The sequence below is a fragment of the Theropithecus gelada genome, chromosome 6 (assembly GCF_003255815.1).
Source record: "Theropithecus gelada isolate Dixy chromosome 6, Tgel_1.0, whole genome shotgun sequence".
In the NCBI taxonomy this organism is placed as follows: Eukaryota; Metazoa; Chordata; class Mammalia; order Primates; family Cercopithecidae; genus Theropithecus; species Theropithecus gelada.
The window spans coordinates 86,031,922-86,057,326 of NC_037673.1; the positions used below are offsets into that span (position 1 = coordinate 86,031,922).

At 37.3% G+C, this 25,405-nt stretch overlaps 1 protein-coding gene across 1 annotated transcript in view; it reads left to right on the forward strand.

Moving 5' to 3' along the window:
- The first annotated feature begins 5,369 nt into the window (after window positions 1-5,369).
- The window catches only part of ADGRV1 (adhesion G protein-coupled receptor V1), a 596,167-nt gene continuing 576,131 nt past the window's right edge, over window positions 5,370-25,405 (forward strand). The window contains exon 1 of the mRNA XM_025388176.1: window positions 5,370-5,485. Within this exon, the coding sequence (XP_025243961.1) occupies window positions 5,464-5,485 (22 nt within the window). The 5' untranslated portion in view covers window positions 5,370-5,463. The remainder of the gene's footprint in view (window positions 5,486-25,405) is intronic.

The following is a 25,405-nucleotide window of genomic DNA, read 5'->3' on the forward strand; positions in this document are numbered from 1 at the left end:
CCTACAGGTAGAGGTGATTGGGAGCACCTGGCTGTTCTGTCCAAAGGATAACGGTAGGTCCCGGAGCTGAAACAGGGTGGGTGTGAGAGTTCTCTCTGAGCCAAGAGGGAAGTCATCTTGATTCAAACAAGTAATATCTTCCCTCCTTTCTCTGAACCATCTTTCCGTGTATATCTCTGATAGTACTGTTCACATTGTACTTTCAACTATGTCTTCTTTCTCTTACTTGAAGTGGACTAGATGAAAGCGGAGATCATAATGTGCTCATGTTCATATTCTGAGTGACTAATGATGCTTCTGAATAAATAGGTACTCATTTAAAATATGCACTGCAGCTAGCTGGATTATGATACTATTGGAAGAAGAGGAAAAGCAAGGTCTGGCAGCTTGGAGGCAGCAGGCTATTAAGTATTATTAAGTAAGAGATCAATTAAATGAAAATCAGTTTGGAGCAGAGTGTCTAAATAAGTGGCAGTACCAACACATAGCTCTGTGTGAAAGACTGTTTAGGAACTTCCTCAGACTTGCGGAGGCTTTTTATTTCCAAAAGGCCCAAGAATACTCATGTTTTTCTGACACTGGAGCAGATGCTCAGGCTGAAAGTAGTCTTAGTTGTTAAACAGATTCTCTGATCCTTTTGGGACAGGAAATTCTTTGACTCACAAATTCTGAATCAGGTTCTGATAGTGGGCCCTCCTCACTTTTTTGCCCAGTCATATCGCTCATTCAAAGAAAGTTAAGAGCCTATTTATGTGCCTGACTGTTTGAGATAACTTGGATTTAAGTTCTGTTTGTTTTTTCATTATTGCTATAGTTTGGACATTTGACTTCTCCAAACCTCATGTTGAAGTCCGATCCCCAGTGTTGGAGGTGGGGCCTAATGGGAGGTATTTGGGTTCACCAGGAGGTGGATACTTCATGAATAGCTTAGTGCTGTCCATGAGTGAATTCTTGCTCTATTAGTTGCCGAGACAACTGGTTGTTAAAAAGAACCTGGTACTTTCCAGTTCTCTCTCTGGCTTCCTCTCTTGTCACATGAGTTCTGCACTTGCCAGCTCTGCTTTACCTTCCACCACGAGTGGAAGTAGCTGAAGCCCTTACCAGAAGCAGATTCTGGCACCATGCTTCTTGTACAACCTACAGAACTGTGAGCCAAATAAACCTCTTTTTTTTTATTATTAATTATCCAGCCTCAGGTATTCCTTTAAAGCAATGCAAAAATGGATGAAGACAATTATAGAGTTCTAAAATGACAAACACTAAAATTTATTGAGAATGTTACTATATATTAGTGTGCAAATGCAGTGGGGGTGGGGGACTGTTGAGGTGACTGGGTGCCTTCTTTTATCTTTTTTTTTTTTTTTTTTTTTGAGACGGAGTCTTGCTCTGTCGCCCAGGCTGGAGTGCAGTGGCCGGATCTCAGCTCACTACAAGCTCCGCCTCCCGGGTTCACGCCATTCTCCTGCCTCAGCCTCCTGAGTAGCTGGGACTACAGGCGCCCGCCACCTCGCCCGGCTAGTTTTTTTGTATTTTTTAGTAGAGACGGGGTTTCACCATGTTAGCCAGGATGGTCTCGATCTCCTGACCTCGTGATCCGCCCGTCTTGGCCTCCCAAAGTGCTGGGATTACAGGCTTGAGCCACCGCGCCCGGCTTCCTTCTTTTATCTTTAGATTCTAGGTGGTTCTGAACTTAAGAGTGGGGAGAGAAAGAGGAGTTCAAGTCTGTGGCTCCTGACAATCCCAACTTTTTCTTTTCCCGTCTGGGACCTAGGGCCCAAATAGAAAAAGCCTTTGAGAGGCAGATTCGGGTACTCTTGAAGTATTATCCTATTTTTACTTTTGAGGGGTAAGAGGGAGTAGATACTGCCTAAGCTTGATTTTGCTGCTTTGGTGAAATTCCTTTATGCATGCCTAAACTTAGATATGTGAAACCTAGGATATGAGAAATACCTTTTTCAAGGGAATAAAAAGATTCTTTTCAGGCGATTTATAAGGTTTACTTAGTATGCAAGACTAATTAAATTGGAATAGGAAGGAAAATTGTATGACATTAGTACTTTTCTTACTGGGTTTAAGAAAACTAATTTCTCTTTACAGTGTGAAATTTGGAGCTATTGAGTTGATTTTGATGAAGATTACCTGTAGAAGAAAAGGTTACATTCTACCAATGTTGCTTTTAGGCAGAATTGGGAATTGGGCTAACTTTGTCTTTAGAACCTTCAACTTTCCTTTCAACACTCTTATCTCTCAGTGGCACCTGACACCTCCCACCTCCAGGTGCCTAGTAATATGCTTTTCCTTTCTTTTTTTTTTCTTTCTTTTTTAATCAAAGCCTTTGAAGAACAAAGGCTCTCTAAGTTGTAATGATGGGTGAGGTTTAAAGTATCTCTGATTCAGGCATATTTGTATTTTACATGGGATCAAGTCTTATGTTTTGTAAGGTTGGATTGTGAAATATAAATAAATGAAAAATGAGCCCTGGGAAACTTTTTAATATGATAGGCTCTCAGGTCTGTCTGTTCGTTCGTCCGTCCTTCCTTCCTTCCTTCCTTCCTTCCTTCCTTCCTTCCTTCCTTCCTTCCTTCCTTCCTTCCTTCCCTTTCATTGCTTCCTTCCTTCCATCCCTCCCTCCTTCCTTACCACTTCCCTCCCTCCTTCTTTACCACTTCCCTCCCTCCCTTCCTCCTTTCCTTCCTTCCTTCATGTACTGAGTTTCTACTATATCCCAGAGACTATTCTTGCTACTGAGTATAGAGCAGCAAATGACAGACACATGCAAGCTACCCCCATGGAGCTTTCATTTTTATGGGGAGACAAAAACACCTAAATAAGTAAACAGGGTATTTATTAGGGATAAATTATGGAAAATAAATAGAAGAGTGTAGTGGCTGCGTGTGGTGGTGAAAGTTATCAGGGCAGGTGCTTCCAAGGAAGAGATAGTTAAGCTACCCCTCAAATGAGGTCCATGATAGAAAGAGCCAGCCATATGAAGCTCTCCAGGAGCAGTGTGCCTGGCAGAGGAAAAAACTTGTGCAAAGTCTTGGAGGCAGAAATGACTTTGCTGTGTTTGAGCCAAAGAAAGGAGTGTCAGTGTGATAGGAATACAGTGAAATAGGGGGAAAGTGGTACTAGATGAGGTTGGAGAAGAAAAGAGAAATAGAATTATGTGAGGTCTCTTGTGCCATGTTAAGAAGTTTGGATTTAAGTTCAGTGAGCATTTGTTTAATAACTTCAGCATTTGAGAGCATCTACACTACTTTGTCAAGTATTTGTACCACAATTACCACCTATGTTGTTTCTTGTGGTTTTATTCTTCAAAGCAAAGCTTTTTGGAGAAGCCTTCAGCAATCCATACGCTCTCTTCTTCCTAGAGATTTCTAGCACTCTGAGTGGCTCGTTTTTTTGCATGGCATATTCTGCTTTTTGGTTGATTAACTTTCACCCCAGAAAGAGTGCAAATCAATGAACTTAGAGTGGTTTTAGAGATCACTGTTTTTCCCACAGTGTCTTCCAGAGTCTTCTGCTTCCTAAACACTTAGTAATAATTGTTAATTACCTAGTTCTCTGAGGTAGATTGGGTGAGGGTGTAAATTTTCATTTACTCATCGCAGTGCCTAGGGTAGTGTCATACACTAAGTAAATATGCAAGCTGAGTAAGTCCAGTTGTGGGGAATGTGTTTAATCATGAGACTTGGTGAAACAAGAATTAAGATGGAATATTTAGTTGGTAGACGTTGACTCTGCCAGGGTCTTAATCAACTAAAGTAATATTTAACCACAAATAAAGCCTTTACAAATGCTAATAAAACAACACTGTGGGTTGAATATTCATTTTAGTAAGACGTTTTAAATAATCTGTAAGAAAACATTTTTCTGTTACTGTTTTCTGTTTTACATGTGACTACATGGATAACTGATTCACAATTTTCACTTTAAGTTGCTTTGCAATTATCGTCCATATACGGCAGGATTTAGTAAGGATGTCTGTCTATGTCTACTCTGTTAATATGCTCGTGGATTTAAAGCTTCCAGACCCAGGTCTTTTTGTAGTTGCCTCACAGGAAAGCTGTTCAATCTCCCAGATCACCTAGGTTGCTATTCTCCCTACCTTTTGCAGCGCCTTGATGTGCCATTTGCATTCCCACACGGTTTCTGTATAAGAATCATTTAGTCTGAACAAACTTGCCCTTTGATACCCAGCTGTTTGTTGAGTATTGCAGCTTTCAGAGGAGGTGCTCAGCAACAGCTCATAATAGCGCTAAATTTGTGCCCCTGGACGGCAGTATGTAACACGAAGTATCTAGTTATTCCTATTCCAGTTAGGAAGAGTACTTGTGTGAGCTGCATTTAAAATGAGGAGGCTGAGAACCCTTTTTTTTTTTTTTTTTCTATAAAAAGTGGTGAGTTGGTGTGGGAGTGCTAATCTTTCTCTTTGCTCCCAGTTTGAAACTTCTGTGATTCTAATAATGCTGCATTTGCTTTAAAAATCTTTGGTGCAGGTAGGGATGTGCACATTGCTGATGGTATGGTCTGACATTGGGCCTTTACCTTTGTGCACTGGGAAAGATAAGCAACATTTGCTGAGGGTTTACCACCTGCCAGGTATACTGTAGAGTTGCACTTCACACACAGTCTCATTCAACTACTCCTAACAGCCTTATGAGTTAGTAATTAATAATCCTATCTTATGAGGAGACAGACAGTTCATCTCAGATGTTGACCTCAATCCCTGCTTTATAAATTCAGTTGAGGGTTGATCCTTCCTTTCTAATATTTCATCAATTTATGCTCAAATTCTTATGGGGTAAACTTAGGGAGTGCTTTGGTCAACATGCAAAGAAATATTCTCTTAGGAACGGAACAAGACTAGTAAATGGGTTTTCTTCCCAGAAAGAAAACTAGGAATTGCTTACAGTGGAGTACCCAGGGCGGTGTGCGCCGCTGTCCATGGTGAGTTACTTGTGCCCAAGGGGCAACTAGAAAGTTTAGCCAAACGAGACGATTAGAAAGCTCTGACCGCGCACTTTGACTGGGACGCGCAGGCGGAGGCGGGACGCGCAGGCAGAGGCAGGACTCCCGCGCTCCTAAGCCCCAGCAGGTCAGCTTAGGCGCCTCGCTGATGGAAGAGTCCATTAGGGATGGCCAAGGCAGGGTGTTCCCGACGCCGGAGCGCGGACCTGGCTGCCCGCTGCGCAGAGCAGTGTGCGCTGCCCTGGGCGGCCACCCCCGCTCCGTTGGTCAGGTGAGCGCTGCCTGGGGAGCCATGGGGTCCTATTGGAGCAGAGGAAGGATGGAGAGGGAGGAGGCAAGGGACGGGGAGAAAGGGGAGGAGAATGGAGCCCTCCTCCTGATCGCGTAGTGGGAGTAAGATCAGCAGCCCGAGCAGGGAGTACGGACGGGACGGGAGTGAGAGGCAGAGCGAGGGTGTGTGGAGGGCCGGCGGGGACCGCTGGGAGCGCGCGGATGTCGGTGTTTCTGCGGCCAGGTAGGCTATGACTGAGGAGTGGTGCTGCGAGCATCTCGGTGCCCCAGGGGAGCGCCTCAGCATCAGCACCTGTTGCTGGAGGTGGGCGGCGAGGGCGGCCCGGAGGGCGGGCCACAGCCGGACGCAGGGAGGCTGGGCGCGCAGCCGGCGCCGCGGCCTGCGGGTAACGGGGCATAGCTGCCCGCGTCGGTTCTATCCAAGGCTGCGGCTTTGAAGGGAGCGTTAGGTTCGTGCACCCCTTATGCGCCCGTTCCAAAGATGCCTGATCTCAAAGAAGGTGAGAAGTGAATGAGCAGAGTGAAAAGTTTCCTTTCTTCTTTTTTTTGCCTGTTTGAAACCCTAACCGTAGCTTTAATTTTAAAAAAGTCTAGCTGAAAAATAACCGACCAAGAACGGCGCGCCATAGGTAATAATTGATAACGGAAAGGGTGAGATAAACTTAAGGAGTCTTGTTTGTGTTCCAAAATAACCACTGCGTCGAAAAATTTCAGCGAAATATATTGATTTTAGGGAGCTTGGGATTAACATGGAGCTATAGCATAACATATATATGTATATATATTTAAAAGCTTATACTTTAATTTTAAAAACTATCTCAAAATTGATTTTTTCTTAAAACCAAGAAATTATAGCTGTGTTCGTCAGGGGAAAATTGATTTTAAGGTGTGTTATCTTATGTAACTTGTTTTAAACCAACTTTTCCCACTTCATGAAATCCACAGCCTTTAAAATGTGTGTAATATATTTATTAGTATGCTGCACACTCTTTTAGAAACTGATACCAAATTTTAAAGATGCATAATTACTGAGAATTAGGATGAAAGTCAAAAGTATACCTTAACTAATACAGCATGATTAGAAATTCTTACTGAAGTTATGATTACTTTAAATTACTAAAGTTTTTTTTCTCCCTTTTTGTGTAGTTGATCAAAATAATTATATCAAACAACAACAACAACAGAAACCCAACGGATCATAAGTAAGAGAAAAAATGATATTTTAGGCAGGATACAAATGAGCACCAATTATTTATTCTGGGTTAATTTCATAGAGTAAGTGGAAACTATTCCCGCCTATGAAATTTGAGAAAAATGTAGGTTACAGGGAGATGTCAAAAACACTCTGAACTATGTTATGATAAAATATATTAAATATATGTGATTAGATATAATGTTCTAGCTCTGCCATTAACACACAATGACTTTGGACATTCACCCATCCTTCCAGGCATTAGTTTCTTCATTTATAAAATAAAGTAATTGGACTAGGTGATTGCAAAGGTTTATTTCAGCTAAAAATATTATATCTCTCAAATTATTACTTTTAGAAGAAGTAACCAAGATGTACACACTTTAAAAATGTACAGCTGAAGTACAACTGAATCTTATGTCCATTTTCTCATTTCCATGATGAATAAATATAGCAGTCATTCGTTAATGAATGCCTGCTAGGTAGTGAATTCTTAGAAACTCTTTACATAGATTATCTTATTTAACACAATGCCATCATAAATTGAATAGTAGTATATCCCAATTTATAGATAATGATACTGAAGAATGAAAAGTTTAAGCTCCTTGCCCAGAGTTGCAGTTTATAAGAGCTGGGTCAAATATTTTTTCGGAATGCTCTTAGGACCTTATACTATACTGAATGTGATGATTAAAAGCTAAAATTGTCTGTAAACTGAAGTAATCTTGGACTACTATGAGAGTCCATAATGGGGCAAAGGTAAGTTATGTAACACTGAGTCTTGATACGATTGAATATATAGGTGCTGTATCAGTCTCCATTTATTATATCTTAATAAGTTACATATTTATGCTGTATATTTATGGAATGCCAGTTGTATTCTAAGAAAGTGATAATATGAGATATATTTGGAACACAAATGGTTTTATGGTAATATAACTACTAGAAAAAATGTGAGAGGGCAGAAACTAGTATTAAGCAAATGCTATTATTAAGTATGTCAGATGTCTTTCTACTTGAAGGTAGTCATGCTTGAGACAAAAAAGCTTACACCCAAGGGAAAAGGGTGTTGAGAGCGGAATTAGCTGTGACTAAACTCTTTTGTTCATATCCCATGATGAATCATAATAGTATGTCACATTTATTGAATTGTATGCCAGGAATTCTCTTAAGCCCTTTATTAGTGTAATTTTATATTGGATCATGAATTAAATTGTTTTATCCTGATTTGCAAATGAGGAAACTGAGGCAGAAAGATCTATGTCCTGGGAGGACCCACAAAGAAAATACTTTTTATCTTAGATTAAATGTGTGATCATTCATTGTTCTGAAATTCTTAGGCTGTTAACATAACATGAAATCTTGAAGCACTGGAAGGAGACTTGGAGCCAAACTAAACCAACCTCTTTATTTTATATTTGAGGTAACTGAGACCTAGAACAGTTAAGAGACACACTTAAGGCCACATGTTTTAGTCACCTATACATTCTTGTATACTGCTAGGTAAGAAGTATCCTAATGGGTTAACTTGGTCATTAATTGTTTGATTTATTGTCACTCAAACAAATGCCACCTCGTGCCGTTTCTTATATTGCTGCCCTACTTTTATTTAAAATTTCAAGGTTGCCCCAGTTAGGATGCAAAATCCTTGAAGACGATGACTGTATTCTACATTTCTCTTATATAGTGTCTATATATATGTGATTATATGAATAGGGTTTAGCATAATGGTTAATCTATTGAATAAATTGCCTTGTTGCCTATTTGCCTTTGATAAGTCGTTATTTTATGCACCAGGTCTGAAATCTACACAGTGGAAGCACAATGCCATCACCATTTTTCACTTCAAGTAGAGGGCAACTAGACAATTTACAGATGCTTAAAAAGTGTAATGAGCCTCTTAGAGAATTGTTTAATTTGGTTATAAAATGCAGTGTGTTACCATGGAGAGATTTGGATGTGTATTTCCCTGATTTTGGTGGGGCGGGGAGGAATCACATAGCTGAGTATCACACACTGTTCAATTCACCTCCCCACCATTCTGGAGATAACTTTTTTTCTGAGTGCAAAGATAATGCAAAGTCATCCAGGAAATTCAGACAGTAAAGAAATAATGAAAAATCACCAGAACCTCCCCAGTCTAAAGGTTTTGGTGAATATCCAGCCAGAGAGGTCTTTCTTCTCTTAATTCCTGTCGAATCAGGATGAGAGCTGAATTATTTATTGAAACCATGTACAGTAAAGTTCTATTTAGTCTTAGTATTCCATTACTCCTGGGTAGTTCAGACTTTATGTAAGTAAAGATATTTGTTGAGCAATGAAGGTAAACATACTACTAATAAACTAGAGTCTACTCCATGTAGAATGGAATAGTACAGAAAAGTTGATTTCCTCACATTGCATGCCTAATTTTTTCCTTTCGCAAGGTAGGATTGGGAACACAGGGAGCATCTTTTGCATGCATGGAGGGTTCCCCAATATGCCAGGATGTTAGGCCACACATGAAGCCACAGCACCCCAGCTCTGTTGCCCTGAGTGAGGTGTGGCAGAGGAGGAGAAGGGTGGAGCTGAGGCACAAGCGACTGTAGTAATACAAAGGCTGTGTTTTCCGATTCTACTGTGACACACTATACACTTAAAAATGTACCAGAACAAGTCCCTCCCCCAGCTGCTGGGCAGGTGGTCACGGGGCCCTTTTCTGGTGCAGTCGGGCGTAAGTCTGGCTTTACCCCAAAGCGAGGGCAAGATGCTGATAGGGCATTTCTCATTCATTTATTCAGGATTCTGAAAACGTAGAATGGACCCTCTTTTATATTAAAGGGAAACACTGGCTGCTGGAATCATTGTCCATAAATGAGTTTTGAAGTAATACTCACAAAATTATTAAGTGTAAAGAAAAGTTGTGGCGTTTCTTTGAGAGAAACGATAACTCTTTCTGTATGCATTTGCATGTAGTTACACTGAAAATAGTTGTTTTGAAGATTATGTTTTCTGGTTATTTTAATTTCATAAATCTATTTGTTATTCAAAACTTACTTCCCTAGGCATATTTTCTTGGTTTAAACTATACGTTTGAGCGTAGAGATTTTTCATGCTTCACTTTATTAGGGGCTTAACATGGCTTTAATCCAACCATCTGTTCTCATCTTGGCACATCAGCACGTCTGAGGTGCTGGTAGGGGCCAAATAAATTTCCCACATTTTAAAGGTTAGGGAAAGAGCTACCTTTATGAATAGATTCCAAATGATTCTCAGCAAGACAATGGTATAGAAGTGGAGTAAAAATGCATTTCATTCTCTGAAGCACAAGGTCCCCTGTCTGTCTTCAGTTTTGCTGAAAGGCAATTAGCATTTCAACTAGCCAATTTGGTTACATGCAATGAAGTACTTGGGTTTATAATTTGCTGCTCTCTGTCTGAGGCTGTTGAGTGCTAGGTCTTATATAATCCTTTCCAAGTAGTCTTCTCTCCAGCATAGTTATTGTTGCTGGTTTTAAATAACTAATCAACAGAGAGTTTTCCTTGCCTTCAACTGTAGGGTGCCATAGGGCAAGGAAAATGAAATACCAAGCAAATAAGGGGATGACTGTAATTATAAATAGTCATTATTGAAATGTGGCACAGGTTGAAAGACATAGAATAGCTTCAAATAAAATGCAACTCCAAAAAGTCATTGTGTGCACTGTTAATGGTTTATTTCTCATGCAGTATGCACAATAAGCATAGGGCATACATACTGGGATTAATTCAGTTACCATGACTCACAAAATTAACAAAGAAGGTGCAATTCCTTTATGCCAGAAAGAATTCTGTGGGGAATAAGTTTAAAAGAGAAAAGATTCTTAAGTGTTACAACAAATGAATAAGTGCTCTGAGGCATGTTGTGGAAATAAAGGTTTTGTACTGTGTGCTGATTGAAAATAAGATTTTTGTCAGCTTCTTTAGTCATGAATTTTGGCAATTAGGTAGTATTAATATACTTCATGTATACACTCATATTCCTCTGAAGGAGCCACTGTATGGTATGGTAATCCTTTTGTTAGGATAATTAGGATGATATTGTCCTGTAATCCATGTCATGGACCAGTAATTCAGTGTAGCTCTATCTTTTAGTGCAATACTGTTTTTGCATAACTGTACTTGTGTAAATATTTGGAAGTAAAATAATACATTTTTCATTCTTCAAATAATGTTTAACCAAAAGAAGGCATAATAGAAGTGTTTTAGATATGTCTTACAAGTGATCAGTATAGTTTTGAGAACATGTGAAATAATTCATTTTCATCTATATTTCCAATCTGTGATTATAAAGCTTTTATTACAGTTATAGTTAGAATCATTCGTTTTATATAACTAAATTCAACAGTGTTAATGAGCAGGAATGAAACGAAGAGAGCTTGTTGGTTGGTTCTCTGGCAGACTAGTAAGCTAAGGTTGGAGAGTGTTCTGGAAAAAGTGGGACTTCATTGGGACTTTGAAAAATAGTGGAGGAGAGGGAGTGAAAAGAGGTAGAGAGGATTGGGACTACCTTAGATTAAAGTTGCAGAAGCATGAATAATACAAGGGCCTTGTCCCAGACCCATATTAGATTAACTTGACTGGAAATGTTGAAGGAAGAGAAAGAGATGACTGGAAGTACAGAGAAGGTTTGATTGTTTTTTAAATTGATAATTCACATATGAAAAAAAAAATCACCTTTCAAAGCGTCCATTTCCGTAACATTTAATATGTTTGAAAAGTTGTGGCTGGGTGTGGTGGCTCGCTCCTGTAATCCCAACACTTTGAAAGGCTGAGGCGGGAGGGTCACCTGAGGTCAGGAGTTTGAGACTAGCCTGGCCAACATGGTGAAACCCTGTCTACACTAAAAATACAAAAAAATTAGCTGGGCGTGGTGGTGGATCCAGCACTACAGGCGGGCCTGTAGTGCCAACTACTTGGGAGGCTGAGTCAAGAGAATCGTATGACCGCAGAGGCAGAGGTTGCAGTGAGCCGAGATTGCGCCACTGCACTCCAGCCTGGGCAACAAGAGCAAAACTCCGTCTCAAAAAAAAAGTTGTGCAGCCATCGCCACTGTCTATTCCAGAACATTTTCATCACCTCCAAAAGAAGCTCTGTACCCATTAGCGTTTGCTCTCTATCTCACCTTTCTCCACCACCTTCCAATTCCTGGAAACCAGTAATCTATTTTCTATCTCTATAGGTGTGCCTATTCTGGGCATTTCGTATAAATGGAATCATACAATATGTGGCCTTTTGTGTCTACTTTCACTTAGCATGATGTTTTAAGGATTCATCCATGTTATACCATGTAGCAATACTTCAATCTTTTTGTAATTGCCAAATAGTATTCCAGAGTATGGATATGCCACCTTTCATTTATGCATTTATAAATAGATGGGTGTTTGCATTGGTTTTACTTTTTGATTATTATAAATAATGCTGCTTTAAGCATTTGCATACAAGTTTTTTGTGCAGACATAAGTTTTTTGTTCTTGTGGTTGCACATCTAGGAGTGGAATTGCTCGGTCATATTGTCACCCTGTGCCTCATTTTTTGAAGAATTTCCAACTGTTTTCTAAAGTGTGTTTACCATTTTATATGCCCACCAGCAAGTATGAGAGTTTCAATTTCTCTCTTTTTTATGTTAACCATCCCATTAGGTGTGAAGTGATGTCTCATTCGGGTTTTGATTTGTATTTCCTTAAAGACTAATGATGTTGAGAACCTTTTCACATGCTTGTTGGTCATTTGTGTATCATTTTTGGAGAAATTTCTATTCAGGCTTTTTGCCCATTTTTAAAATAGTTTAAAAAATTTTTTTTTTTTTTATTGAGTTATAAGAGTTCTTCCCATACTCTAAATACTAATCCCTTATCAGATATATCATTTGCAATTGTTTTTCATTGTGTGGGTTGTCTTTTTACTTTCTTGATGGTGTCATATGAAGCAAAATATCTTAATTTTGTTGAATTAATTTATTTAACTTTTCTTTGGTTGCTTATACTTTTGGTGTCACAGCTAAGCAACTGTTGCCTGATACGAGGTCACAGAGATTTATACCCGTGTTTTCATCTAAGACTTTTATAGTTTAAGCTTTTACATTTAGGTTTTTATTCCATTTTGTGTTAATTTTTAATATGATATAAGTTTCCTTCATTTGCGCATAGATATCCAATTATCCAGGTTCCATTGGCTGAATAAATCATTCTTTCCTCATTAAATTGGCTTGGCTCCACTGTCAAAAATTAATTGACTATAAATGTATGATTTTGTTTCTGGACTCAACTCTATTTCATTGATCTAGTTGTCTTTCTGCCAGTACCTCACAGTCTTGATTATTTTACATCTTTTGTTAAATTTCTTCCTAAGCATTTTATTTATTAATAATATTGTGAATGCAATTATTTTCTTAATTTTATTTTTGAATTCTTCATTACTAATGTGTAGAAATAACAATTGATTCTTGTATATTGATTTTGTATCCTGTAATCTTGCTGAACTCTTTTATTTTTTTATGTGTGGAGTTTTTAGGATATTCTATATCCAATATCATGTCATCTGTAGATAGAGACAGTTGAATTTATCTTTCCCAAGGATACGTTTTATTTTTTTTTTTTTCTTGCTTAGTTGTCCTGCCTAGAACTTCCAGTCCTGCCTAGAACTTCCAGTAAAGTGCTGAATAGAAATGGTGAGAGCTGATATCCTTGTCTTGTCCTGTGATCTTAGAGAGAAAACTTTTGGTCTTTTAGCATTCAGTATGATGTGGATACCCATTATAGACACCCTTTGTCAGGTTGGAGAATTACTCCTTTATTCCTACTTTGTATAATAAAAAGATGTTGAATTTTTTCAAGTGCTTTTTTTTGTGTCTTTTGAGATCATCATGTGATTCCCTCTGCTTTTTTTCTATTAATTTGGTACATTGCATTAATTTGTTCTGGATGGTGAACAAGTGTTGCATTCCTGGATAGATCTAATTTGGTTATATAGTGTATATTTTGTTTTATATGTTACTGGATTTGGTTTGCTAGTATTTTGTTAAGAGTTTTTGTGTCAATATTCATAAGGAATATTTGTCTTAGTTTTTTTAGTTCTTTTTTGCAATAATGTCTTTGTCTGGTGTTAGTATCAGGGTAATACTGGCCTCATAAAATAGTTTGGGAAGTCTTGTTCTTTACATATATATTTTTAAGTTTGTGAAGGGTTGATGTTAATTATTCCTTAAACATTTGGTAGAATTACGAGTGAAACCATCTGGTCCTGGACTTTCTTCATGGTAAGTTTTGCAATTACTAGTTCAATCTGTTTAATTGTTGTGGGCATATTCAGATTTTTAATTTCTTTTCGAGTCAATTTTGGATGTTTGTATCTTCCTAGGGATTTGTTTACTTTTAGGTTATCCAGTTTGTTGGCATATAATTGTTCATGGTTATGCTTTGTATACTTAGTTTTATTTCTGTAAAGTTGGTAGCAATGACCCCTTTTGAATTTGTCATTATAGTAATGCAAATATTCTTCCTTTTTTTCTTAGTCTAGCCAAAGTTTTGTCAGTTGTTATCTCTTTTTTTTTTTTTTTTTTTTGACAGAATCTTCCTCTGTTGCCCAGGCGGGAGTGCAGTGGTGCGATCTTGTTTCACTACAGCCTCTGCCTTCTGGGTTCAAGCAATTCTCCTGCCTCAGCCTCCTGAGTAGCTGGGATTACAGGCGCCTGCCACCACGCCCAGCTAATTTTTGTATTTTTAGTGGAGACAGAGTTCCACCGTGTTGGCCACCTGGTCTCAAGCTCCTGATCTCAAGTGATCCACCCACCTTGGCCTCCCAAAGTATTGGGAGTACAGACGTGAACCACAATGCCCAGTCACTTTTGTTACCTTTTCAAAGAACCAACTTTCACTTTTGTTGATTTTCTCTATTGTATTTCTATTCTATATTTTATTTATTCTCACTCAAATATTTTTTCTTTGTTTCCTTCTGCTTGATTTGGGTTTAGTTTGCCTGTTTTTCTTCTACTTTCTTAAGGTGGCAGTTTAGGTTCTTTATTTGAGATCTTTCTTTTTTTAAATATATACATTTATGCCTGTAAATTCTCTTCCAAGCATTGCTTTAGGTACATCCCATACGTTTTGTTGTGTTCTGATTTTATTTTCATTAATCTCAAATTATTTTCTAATTGACATTGTGCTTTCTTTTTTGATCCTTTGGTCATTTAGTAGTGTGCTGTTTAATTTCAACATGTCTGTACATTTTGCAGATTTTTTCTGTTATTAATTTCTAATCTCATTCTCTTATTGTTGGAGAATATACTTTGTATGATTAAAGTCCTTTAAATTTATTGAGACTTGGTTTAGGGCCTTACATATTATCTGTTCTGGAGACTGCTTCATGTGTACTTGATAAGATGTGTGTCTGTTGTTGTGGGGTGAAGTGTTCTATAGATGTGTATTGAGTCTAGTTAGTTTATAGTATGTTTTAACTCTTCTCTTCTCTTGTTCATCTTTTATTTAGTTGTTATATTCAGTATTGAACGTGGAGTACTAAAGTCACTAACTATAATTGTTAAATTGTCTGTTATTCCCCTCAGTTTGGTCATTTTTTAATTCATGTGTTTTGGGATTGGATTTTTATGTACCTGTAGATTTATGATTGTTACATCTTTCTGATAAATTGAGCCCTTTATCTTTATAAAATATCCTTCTTTGTCTCTAGCAACATTTTCTGTCCTAATGTCTATTTTGTCCAATATTAGTGTCTTAGTCCATTTTCTGAATACCAGAGATTGAGTAATATATAAGCAATAGAGGCTTATTTAACTCACAGTTTTGGAGGCCTGAAAGTCCAAGAACTTGGCTCTGGTATCTGGCAAGGGCTTTTGTGCTGTGTTATTCCAGGATGGAAAGTTACAGGGCAAACAAGCATGTGAAACAGAGAGGGGAAATTAGACCAAACTTATCCTTTTATCAGGAGGCCACTCCTGTGATGACTAACCCACCCCCCTAATAGCAGCATTATTCCATTCATGACGGCAAAGCCTTCATAATGTAATCACCTCTTAAAGGTCCTACCTCACAACACTGTTAGTTACAATGGCAATTAAATTTCAATATGAGTTTTGAACAGGTCATTCACACCATAGTAATGAATATAGTCACTTCAGCTTTCTTTTGGTTTCTGTTTGATTGATATATATATATGATTATATATATATGATTATTATTTTGTTTTATTTTATTTTGAGACAGTTTTTATCTGTGGCCCAGGCTGAAGTGCAGTGGCACAATCTTGGCTCACTGCAAGCCCTGCCTCCAGGGTTCACGCCATTTTCCTGCCTCAGCCTCCCAGGTAGCTGGGACTACCGGCGCCTGTCACCACGCCCGGCTAATTTTTTGTATTTTTGGTAGAGACGGGGTTTCACCATGTTAGCCAGGATGGTCTCGATCTCCTGACCTTGTGATCTACGCGCCTCAGCCTCCTAAAGTGCTGGGATTGATTACAGGCGTGAGCCACTGTGCCCGGCCTATATATATATTCATTCTTAGTTTCAACGTATTTGTGGCTTTGAGTTTAAAGTGCATCACTTATAAAGAGCATATAGCTGGGTCATTTTTTCCAATTCATTCTGATGACTTCTGCCTTTTAATTGGAGTATTTAATGCAGTAATATTTAATGTAATTACTGATAACATAGGATTGATGTCTGCCATTTTGCTATTTGTTTTTTGCATCTATGTCCCTTTTCATCCTCTGTTCCTCTTTTACTGCCTTCTTTTATTTTACATAGATATTTTCTAAGGTATCAGTTTAATTTTGTGGTTGTTTTTTTTTATTATATTCTTTTCATTAATTTTATTATTGGTTACCCTGGGGATTACATTTACTATCCTAACCTATAGTAATGTAGCTCAGATTAATAACAACTTAATTTCAATAGCATGCAATAATTTTGCTCCTATATAGTTCCATTTCTGCCCCTGCTTTTTGTTATTGTTGTACAAATTACATTTTTATACAGTATATACTCTTTAGCACAGATCTATTATTATTGCTCTATGTAGTCATCTTTTAAATCAGAGAGGCTAAAAGTAGTGATAACAAAAGTACATTTATGCCATCTTTTATATTTATCTGTCATGTGACCTTTTCTGGCATTTTACATTTTTTTCTGTGGATTCAAATTACTCTCTAGTGTTCTTTCATTTCACCCCGAAAGACTCCTTTTAGTATTTCTGGAAAGGAAAGTTGCTAGCCACATGGTCTCTCACTTTTTGTTTATCCAGGAATGTCTTAATTTCTTCTTAATTTTGAAATGACAATTTTGTTGTATATAGTATTCTTAGTTTATTGTCTTTCAGCACTTTGAATACATCGCTGCCTTCTAGCCTCCTAGGCTAGAGGAGAAATCAGGTATTAATCAGAATATCACTTTTATGTGATAATTTTCTTCTTCTTTCCTTTATGATTCTCTCTTTGTCTTTTGCTTTGGCAGTTTTGTTACATGTCTACATGTGGATCTCTTTGTGTTTATTTTACTTAGAGTTTACTGAGCTTCTTAGATATGTAGATTAATGTTTTTAAATCAAATTTGGGAAACCTTCAGCCATTATTTCATCAGCCATATTTCTTTAATTCCTTTCTGTTGTTAGTCTTCTTCTTCTGGGACTTCCACCAAGCCTATGTTGGTATATTTGGTGGTGTCCTACAGGACTCTGAGACTCTGTTCATTTTTGTTCCTTGTTTTGTTCCTCAGCCTGGATAATTTCAGTTATCTTCATGTTCACTGATTTACTCTTCTGGATGCTTCAATCAGCTGTGGAGCCCCTCTAATGAATTTCTCAATGTAGTTGTTTTACTTCTCAACTCCAGATTTCTGTTTTTTTTTTTTTTTAAACAAATAGCTTTTTGATACCATTCATTTGATGAGAAATCATTTTTATACTTTTTATTGTTTATATAGACATGATTTCCCTTAGTTCTTTGAAAATACTTAAAACAGTTTGTGCAAAGTCTTTATCTAGTAAGTCTAGCGTCTGGTATGTTCTCCAGGGACAATATTTATCGATTATTTTTTTGCTGTGTATTGCTCATATTTTCTTGTTTCTTTCCATGCTTGGTGTTTTTCTTTTTTAAGAAACTGTATGGCTTTGAAGTTCAGATTCCCCCTATTCCTAGGGTTTGTTATTGTTACTGTTTTTATTGTTGTTTGTTTAGTGAATTTTCTGAAGTCTATTTAAAGTATGCACTCTTTGTTATGTGTGGCCATTGCCCTCTCTGCTTGGTTAGCTTAGTGGTCAGCTAATGATTGGACAGAGATTTTCTTAAATCCTGGGAAACAGTAAGTCTCCCAGTTTTTGCTTGGGAGCTCCGTGTGCATTTTGAAGAATACCTTTAGCATTCAGCCAGAAAATTTTCAACTTGGCCTGACCTTCACTTCCTCTTTGCACACAGCCTCAAAGCCAGCCAGAGGTGAGAATGTAGGGCTTTTACAGGTTTTTCATGAACATGTGCACAGCCTTATACTTGTGTGTCATCTTCTAGGTTCTAGGAATATGTCAGAAATTTTTAAATTTGCAATAAACTTCTCATTGCCCAGTCTTTCCTTTTAAGCTTTTAGTTAGCTTATTGTTTTTCCCAGCGGTTATCTACTACCTCTGGCAGCTGTTATGTTGCATAATTGTCTATAAATATTTTTGACAAGTGCCTCTAAGGAAAAGCCTTTCATATACTGGGCAAACTTTGAGTCAGGGCAAATAAAGATACCGTGGTGAGCGAAGTCTTCAAGAAACCACTAGATTGATTCAAACAATGACAACTCTGAATTGGGCTTTGATGGCTTTCCTGCCCCACTCTGTTCCCTTCAGTGGCTGCCAGGATGCTGGTTTTAGCTGTGATTGCAGGCTGTTAGTTTTTAAGGTGACTTTGGAGGCTGGGAGAGTTGTGTGGGAATAGGTCAAGTTTAAATATAATAAAGTACACTGATTTCCTGGAGATTCAGCTGTTTTTCTTTAATAAATGCTCCTTGGAATCCTGCAAGCCCTTGGTTAATTTCCAAGGTTCTGCCAGCATGGATTCTGACAATTTTTGCTAGTGTTCTCATTTTTATGGAGCAGAGGATTTTAGGAGGTCCTTACCCTGACATTTGCATTGGTTTGGATTTTCAGAGCAAGAGTTAGGGTTTCTCCTACCTCTTGTTAGACACTATGGAATCTCTGTCAGTTTTTGAATTACAGACTGGTATAAAAATAGTCTTTTGAAGACTATTCTCTTGGTAATGTAGAGAAGGCTTATTGGAATGGGCAGAAGAGAGCAAATTCATAAAGCCAATAACAATGGATGTATGTTGATAAGCTCTTGTTTTGGGTAGCAGCAAAACAATGTTAAATGAAAAATAAAGGAGGCATTTAAAGAAAGTGTCAGAAGTACGTGGTGACCTTTTGCATGACTTTTGTGTTTAAGCAGGTTTGATGTCTATAAAATAAAATAAGATAAAAAAGTTCTTCTGAAGAATATGCCATTCATCCAGTCATCCATTCATTCACCAAATATATGTGAATGAACTGGTACAAAAGCAGAAACCAAGACCAATGGAACAAAATAGAAAACAGAATAGAAATAAAGCTGCATACGTAAAACTATCTGATCTTTGACAAGACCAACAAAAACAAGCAATGGGGAAAAGACTCTCTATTCAATAAATGGTGTTGGTATATACGTGCACACACGCTCACATGCACGCATGCACACACACATGAATTAACAATGACAAATTATGCTTTGATGGATGTAGAGAAAATAGTGAATAATTTTCAAAGGAAAAAAAATTGAGACCATAGGATATGTGTTTTAGGACTAACCTTGGAAAAGGGAAGGATTTCCTGTACTGTGAGAGAGGAGAAAATAAAATAATTGGGGGAAATTGGAATTAGAATGGACTGGATAGGAGCAAGGATGCATCAGAGAATGTATTCATGCCCTTCCTCACCTACCAGGAAGCGTGGATAAAACAGACAAGTGGCATTTAAAAGGAATTTGTCCCCATTCTTCTATATATCTTGTTAAACTCAGGATCAAGTTACGGGGCAAGTGCATCACAGATGGCTTGAAGGTTTCAGTTAGATCTCTCCGTGTATAGATCTACTAATTAAGTAAGAAATTTAAGGCCACCAAATTGTGAGGAAACACAATAAAGTAATGCTTTCCAATTCACAGTTTTCCCCTCAGCACTGAATGTAGGTTTTCCTAAGAAAGGAAGTGTGGTATTGGCCAGCATAATGATTGAGCTCTCCAGGATATTGCTGAAATCAGAAATGTGATTGAATATTATCTGATTCCCACTGAATCCATTCCCTGATGGCTTCTGTCTTTTTGGTGGAGACTTATCTAAATTACAGTCATGCATTGCTTAATGATGAGGATATCTTTTGAGAAATTTGTTGTTAGGTGATTTTGTCATCATGCAAACAGCATAGAGTGTGCTTACACAAACCTAGATGGTATAACCAACCACACAGCTAGGCTATATGTATATCCTGTGGATCCTAGGCTAAAAACCTGTACAGCATGTTACTGTATTGAATATTGTAGGTAATTGTAAAACCAAGGTAAGAATCTGTGTATCTACACATAACTAAACCTAGAAAAGGTATAGTAAAAATACAATATTATAATCTCATGGACCACCATTATATACCTGGTCCATCACTGACTGAAACATCATTATGCAGTCTATGACTGTATGTTAGATGAACTGCCAAAATGAGAAATAAATTATTATTTTCTTCTGAGACAAATTATTAAAGTTTTAAAATGTTATTTTTTAATGAGGGAAATTTAATAAATCACTTGATTGAGAACTGGGCATTAAGTAAAAATTAAGTCCCAGTTACCAAAGCATAATTTGTCAGATATTGTTAATTCATGTGTGTGTGTGCATGTGAGCATGTGTGCACATTTATACCAACACTATTTATTGAGTAGAGAGTCTTTTCCCCATTGCTTGTTTTTGTTGGTCTTGTCAAAGATCAGATGGTTGTAGGTATGCAGCTTTATTTCTATTCTGTTTTCTGTTTTGTTCTATTGGTCTTTGTTTCTGCTTTTGTACCAGTAACAAGCTGTTTTGGTTACTATGGCTTTATAGTATAGTTTGACATCAGGTAGTGTGGCGCCTCCAGCATTGCTCTTTATACTTTGGCTATTCAGGCTCTTTTTTGGTTCCATGTTAATTTCAGAACAGTTTTTTTTTTTTTTTTTTTTTAATTCTGTGAAGAATGATATTGGTAGTTTGATAGGAATTGCATTGAATCTGTAAATTGCTTTGGTCAGTATGGACATTTTTATGATATTGTTTCTTTCAATCCATGAGCATGGAATATTTTTTCATTTGTGTCATCTGATTTCTTTCAGTAATGTTTTGTAGTTCCCCTTATAGAGATCTTTCACCTCCTTGGTTAGCTGTATTCTTAGGTATTTCATTTTCTTTGTGGATATTGTAGGTGGGATTCTGTTCTTGATTTAACTTTCAGCCTGAATTTTGTGTATAGAAATGCTACTGATTTTTGTACATTGATTTTGTATCCTGAAAGTTTACTAAAATTATCAATTCTAGGAGCCTTTTCATGGAGTCTTTAGGATTTTCTAGATACAGAATCATATCACGTTGATGCCAGCTTCATAGAATGAGTTAAGGAGAAGTCTATTCTCCTAGATTTTTGGTAATAGTTTCAGTGGGATTGGTATCAGTTCCTTTTATGTCTGTTAGAGTTCAGCTGTGAATCCATCTGGTCCAGGGTATGTTTTGGTTGGTAGGTTCCTTATCACTAATTTAATTTCAGAAGTTGATATTGATCTGTTCAGGGTTTCAAGCTCCTCCTGATTCGATCTTGGGAGATTTTGTGCTTGCAGATATGTATCCTTTTCCTCTAAGGTTTTCTAATTTGAGTGCGTACAGTTGTTTATAGTAGGCTCTGAGGATTTTTTATATTTCTCTGGCATGAATTGTAATATAACTTTTGTCATTTCAGATTGTGCTTATTTGGATCTACTCTTTCTGTTTCTTTGTTAATCTAGCCAGGGGTTTATCAATTTTATTTATTTTTTTTTAAAGATCCAATTTTTGGTTTCATTAATCTTTTGTATGAATTTTGCATCTCAATTTTGTTAAGTTCTTTAATTTTTAGTTATTTCTTTTTTATGGGTAGCTTTGGGATTGGTTTGTTCTTTTTCTCCTAGTTTTCTTAGGTACAAAGTTATATTGTTGATTTGAGACCTTTCTAACTTTTTTTTTTTTTACTTTTAAAAAAGACATTTTGCTATGTTATGTTATGTTATGTTATGTTATGTTATGTTATGTTATTCTTTGAGACAGAGTCTCACTCTGTCGCCCATGCTGGAGTGCAGTGGCATGATCACAGCTCACTGATTCTCCACCTCCTGGGTTCAAGCAATTCTCATGACTCAGCCTCCTGAGTAGCTGGGATTACAGGTGTGTGCACCATGCCCAGCTAATTTTTGTATTTTTAGTAGAGATAGAGTTTCACCATGTTGGCCAGGCTGGTAAAAAGGGACATTTGAATACGAAGGAAGTAGTCAAAGAATTCTGATCTCAGATTGCAGGCTGGCCCTTTTCAAACAGAGGCAGCTGGCCATTTACCTTGCCTTCATTTTCCAGGGGTTTTTCCTCCCATTAATGCACAGTGAAAGTTTCATCCTAGACTAATCCTGTCTGCACGATGGCTTTAGGGACCTGCCTTGCCCCAGGGTTTTGTCTGTGGATGTCCTTTCTGTTTGTTAGTTTTCCTTCTAACAGTCAGGTCCCTCATCTGCAGGTCAGTTGGAGTTTGCTGGAGGTCCACTCCAGATCCTGTTTGCCTGGGCATCACCAGTGAAGGCTGTAGAACAGCAAATATTGCAGAATAGAAAATATTGCTGCCTGATCCCTCTTCTAGAAGCTTCGTCCCAGAGGGGCACTCACCTGTATGAGGTGTCTGTCGGCCTCTACTGGGAGGTGTCTTCCAGTTAGGCCACACAGGTGTCTGGGACCCACTTAAGGAGGCAGTTTGTCTATTCTCAGAGCTCAAATGCCATGCTGGGAGAACCACTGCTCTCTTCAGAGCTGTCAGACAGGGCTCTAACTTCTTGATAAAGGTGTTTTAAGGCTATTAACTTTCTTCTTAACACTGCTTTGGCTATATTCCAGAGATTTTGGTAAGTTATGTCTCTATTTTCATTAGTTTCAAATAATTTTTACATTTCTACTTTAACTTCAGTGTTCACCCAGGAGTTATTCAGGAGTAATTTGTTTAATTTCCATGTATTGTGTTATTTGGAGAGATTTTCTTGGTATTGCTTTTCATTTTTATTGCACTGTGATCCAAGAGTGTACTTGGTATATGATTTCAGTTGTTTTTTATTTATTGAGGCTTGCTTTATGGCCAAGCATGTATTTTTGTTTGTTTGTTTGTTTTTGGAATATGTTCTGTGTGCAGATGAGAAGAATGTACATTCTGTGGTTGTTAGGTGGAGTGTTCTGTAGACATATATTAGGTCTGATTGCTCAAGTGTTAAGCTTAATTCCAGAGTTTCTTTGTTAGTTTTTTGCCTCAATGATCTGTCTAACACTGTCAGTGGAATGTTGAAATCTCCAAAATCTCCCACTATTTTTGTATGGTTTTCTAAAGTCTTTTCTTAGGCCAAGAAGAAGTTGTTTATAAATCTGGGTGCTCCAGAGTTGGGTGTGTATTTATTTAGGATAGCTAAAGCTTCTTGTAGGATTGTACCTTTTATCATTATGTAATGCCTTTCATTGTCCTTCTTAACTTTTATTGGTTTAAAGTCTGTTTTATTTGAGATAAGAATAGTGACTCCTGCTCTTTTTAATTTTCTGTTATTGGTAAATCTTCCTCCACTCTTTCACTTTGAGAATTTTTTGTAGAAATGGGATCTGTCTCTCTCACCCAGGCTGGAGTGTAGTGGGTATCATCATAGCTGATTGCAGCCTTGAGCTCCTGAATTCAAGAGATTGTCCTGCCTCATTCTCCCAAGGAGCTGGGACTATCGGTGTGCACCACCATGCCCAGCTAATTAAAAAACAAAACATTCTTTTAAGATATAGGGTCTTTCTGTGTTGACCAGGCTTGTCTCAAACTTGTCTTCAAGGGATCCTCCTGCTTCAGCTTCCCAAGTAGCTGAGATCACAGGCTCAGTCCTCCATGCCTGGCTTAGTTTAAAATGAATTCATTTTGTATCTTAAATTTTCTAATATAAATAAGTGCATAATCACAAATACATCTGTATTAGGTATTTTCATTGGATAGTGTTACATTGAAAACATCACTATAATAAAATATATTTCTAAAACGTATCTAGGATTTTTTATTTTGCTACCAGAAGTATAAATAATTGGAAATAATCTTTGAGTATTACTGTAAAGCAATTTGATCATTGTGTGGCGGTTTTATATAGTATTTAAGTAGTAAAGTCAGGAAACTTTGGAAATTGTTCATGCTTTCAGGTGACTAGAATGCCCTAGCTTTTATGAGTCAGTAGCATACCTAGTAGTTGAGACCTTAGTATAATATATGATTAATAGACTTTCCTGAAACTGTTTTAGCTTCCAAGAGATTTTACTTCATCACATTTTTTATTTCTCAGTAATATTCGTGAGTGTTATATATTGGGAATTGGTCATTAATTCATTCTTTTTTTAACTGAAGCACTCTAACATGAGTTTGAAAAAAACATTGAGCTGGTGATTTCTGCTTTCACATTTTATCACAGCCTCAAAACTTGTTTTATAATGATTTTTAGTGATATTTTAACATCTTTGTGATTTCATGGCTCCGTACATTTGGAAGTTCCATTCCTACTCTTCTAGCTACCAAAAACCTTTCCCTGCCTCCTCTGGCACACTTCTTTCAGCACAGGAGATGAATGTAACCATAGAATTAGGGCCCCATACTTGCATTTTTTCATTACTTTTGTTCTATTGAAGTATCATGATAGCCACAAAAAACATTTCGGCCTACAACTAATTACCTTGCAAATGGTAAATCACTGTGGGTTTAAAATTGTTTGTAATATGACCATTCTTATTACATAGTTAATCACTAGGTGTAAGGGTTTTTCTATTCATTAGTGCTGGAAATAACAGACTGTGCTGCCCATAAGAGACTGAGTTTGATTATAGAGAAAAGAGAGTAAAATGTGAACTTTTCATTCAATGGTATTTTTAATATGATAGGTGCTATATATATAATGACTTTGAAAATGATCTTTCTTATGTGACTATTTGTAAGATTTCTTTGTTAATAGAAAATGTGTATTTAGAATTTTGTTAAGAGTGTAAGATCTGGACCTCGATGGTTTGGGTTTATATCCCGGCCATTTCCAAAGTACAATTTGGCAAATATATTTAATCCCTCTGTATCTCAGTTTCCTCATTTCACAATGGGCGTACTAATACAATATTTTAGATGGTTATCAGGAGGATTAGCTGAGTTTAATGTAAAGCAGTTAAAACAGCATGTAGTGCTTGGTAAAGTTAGCTGCTATTAGTGAATACTGTAACACATAAAAATTCAAATTATTAATGATTTGGGTGCCTAAATGAAACTTTTTTTCCCCTTAGCTCCTGTTTCTCCTTCTAGAATCCTGAAGAATGTTTAAATTTACCTTGAAGCTGCTAGAGCTCAAGCTTCAGCCCCTGAGCATTTTGGTTTTAATTTTTACTTTTCTGCTTGAAGCGGAGTCCCAAATTATATGTATGTGCTTTAGGCGTAACCAACTTCTCTAAAAATTAATGACTTAAAATAACCACTTATTTTGCTCATGAATCTGTAATTTGGGTAGAGCTTGCAGGGGACTGCTCGTGTGTGCTATATACAGGGTTCCTGGGGCAGCCCACCTGGGGCTGGAATACCCTTTTCCAAGATGTCTCACTCAAGATGGCTGGCAAGTTGAT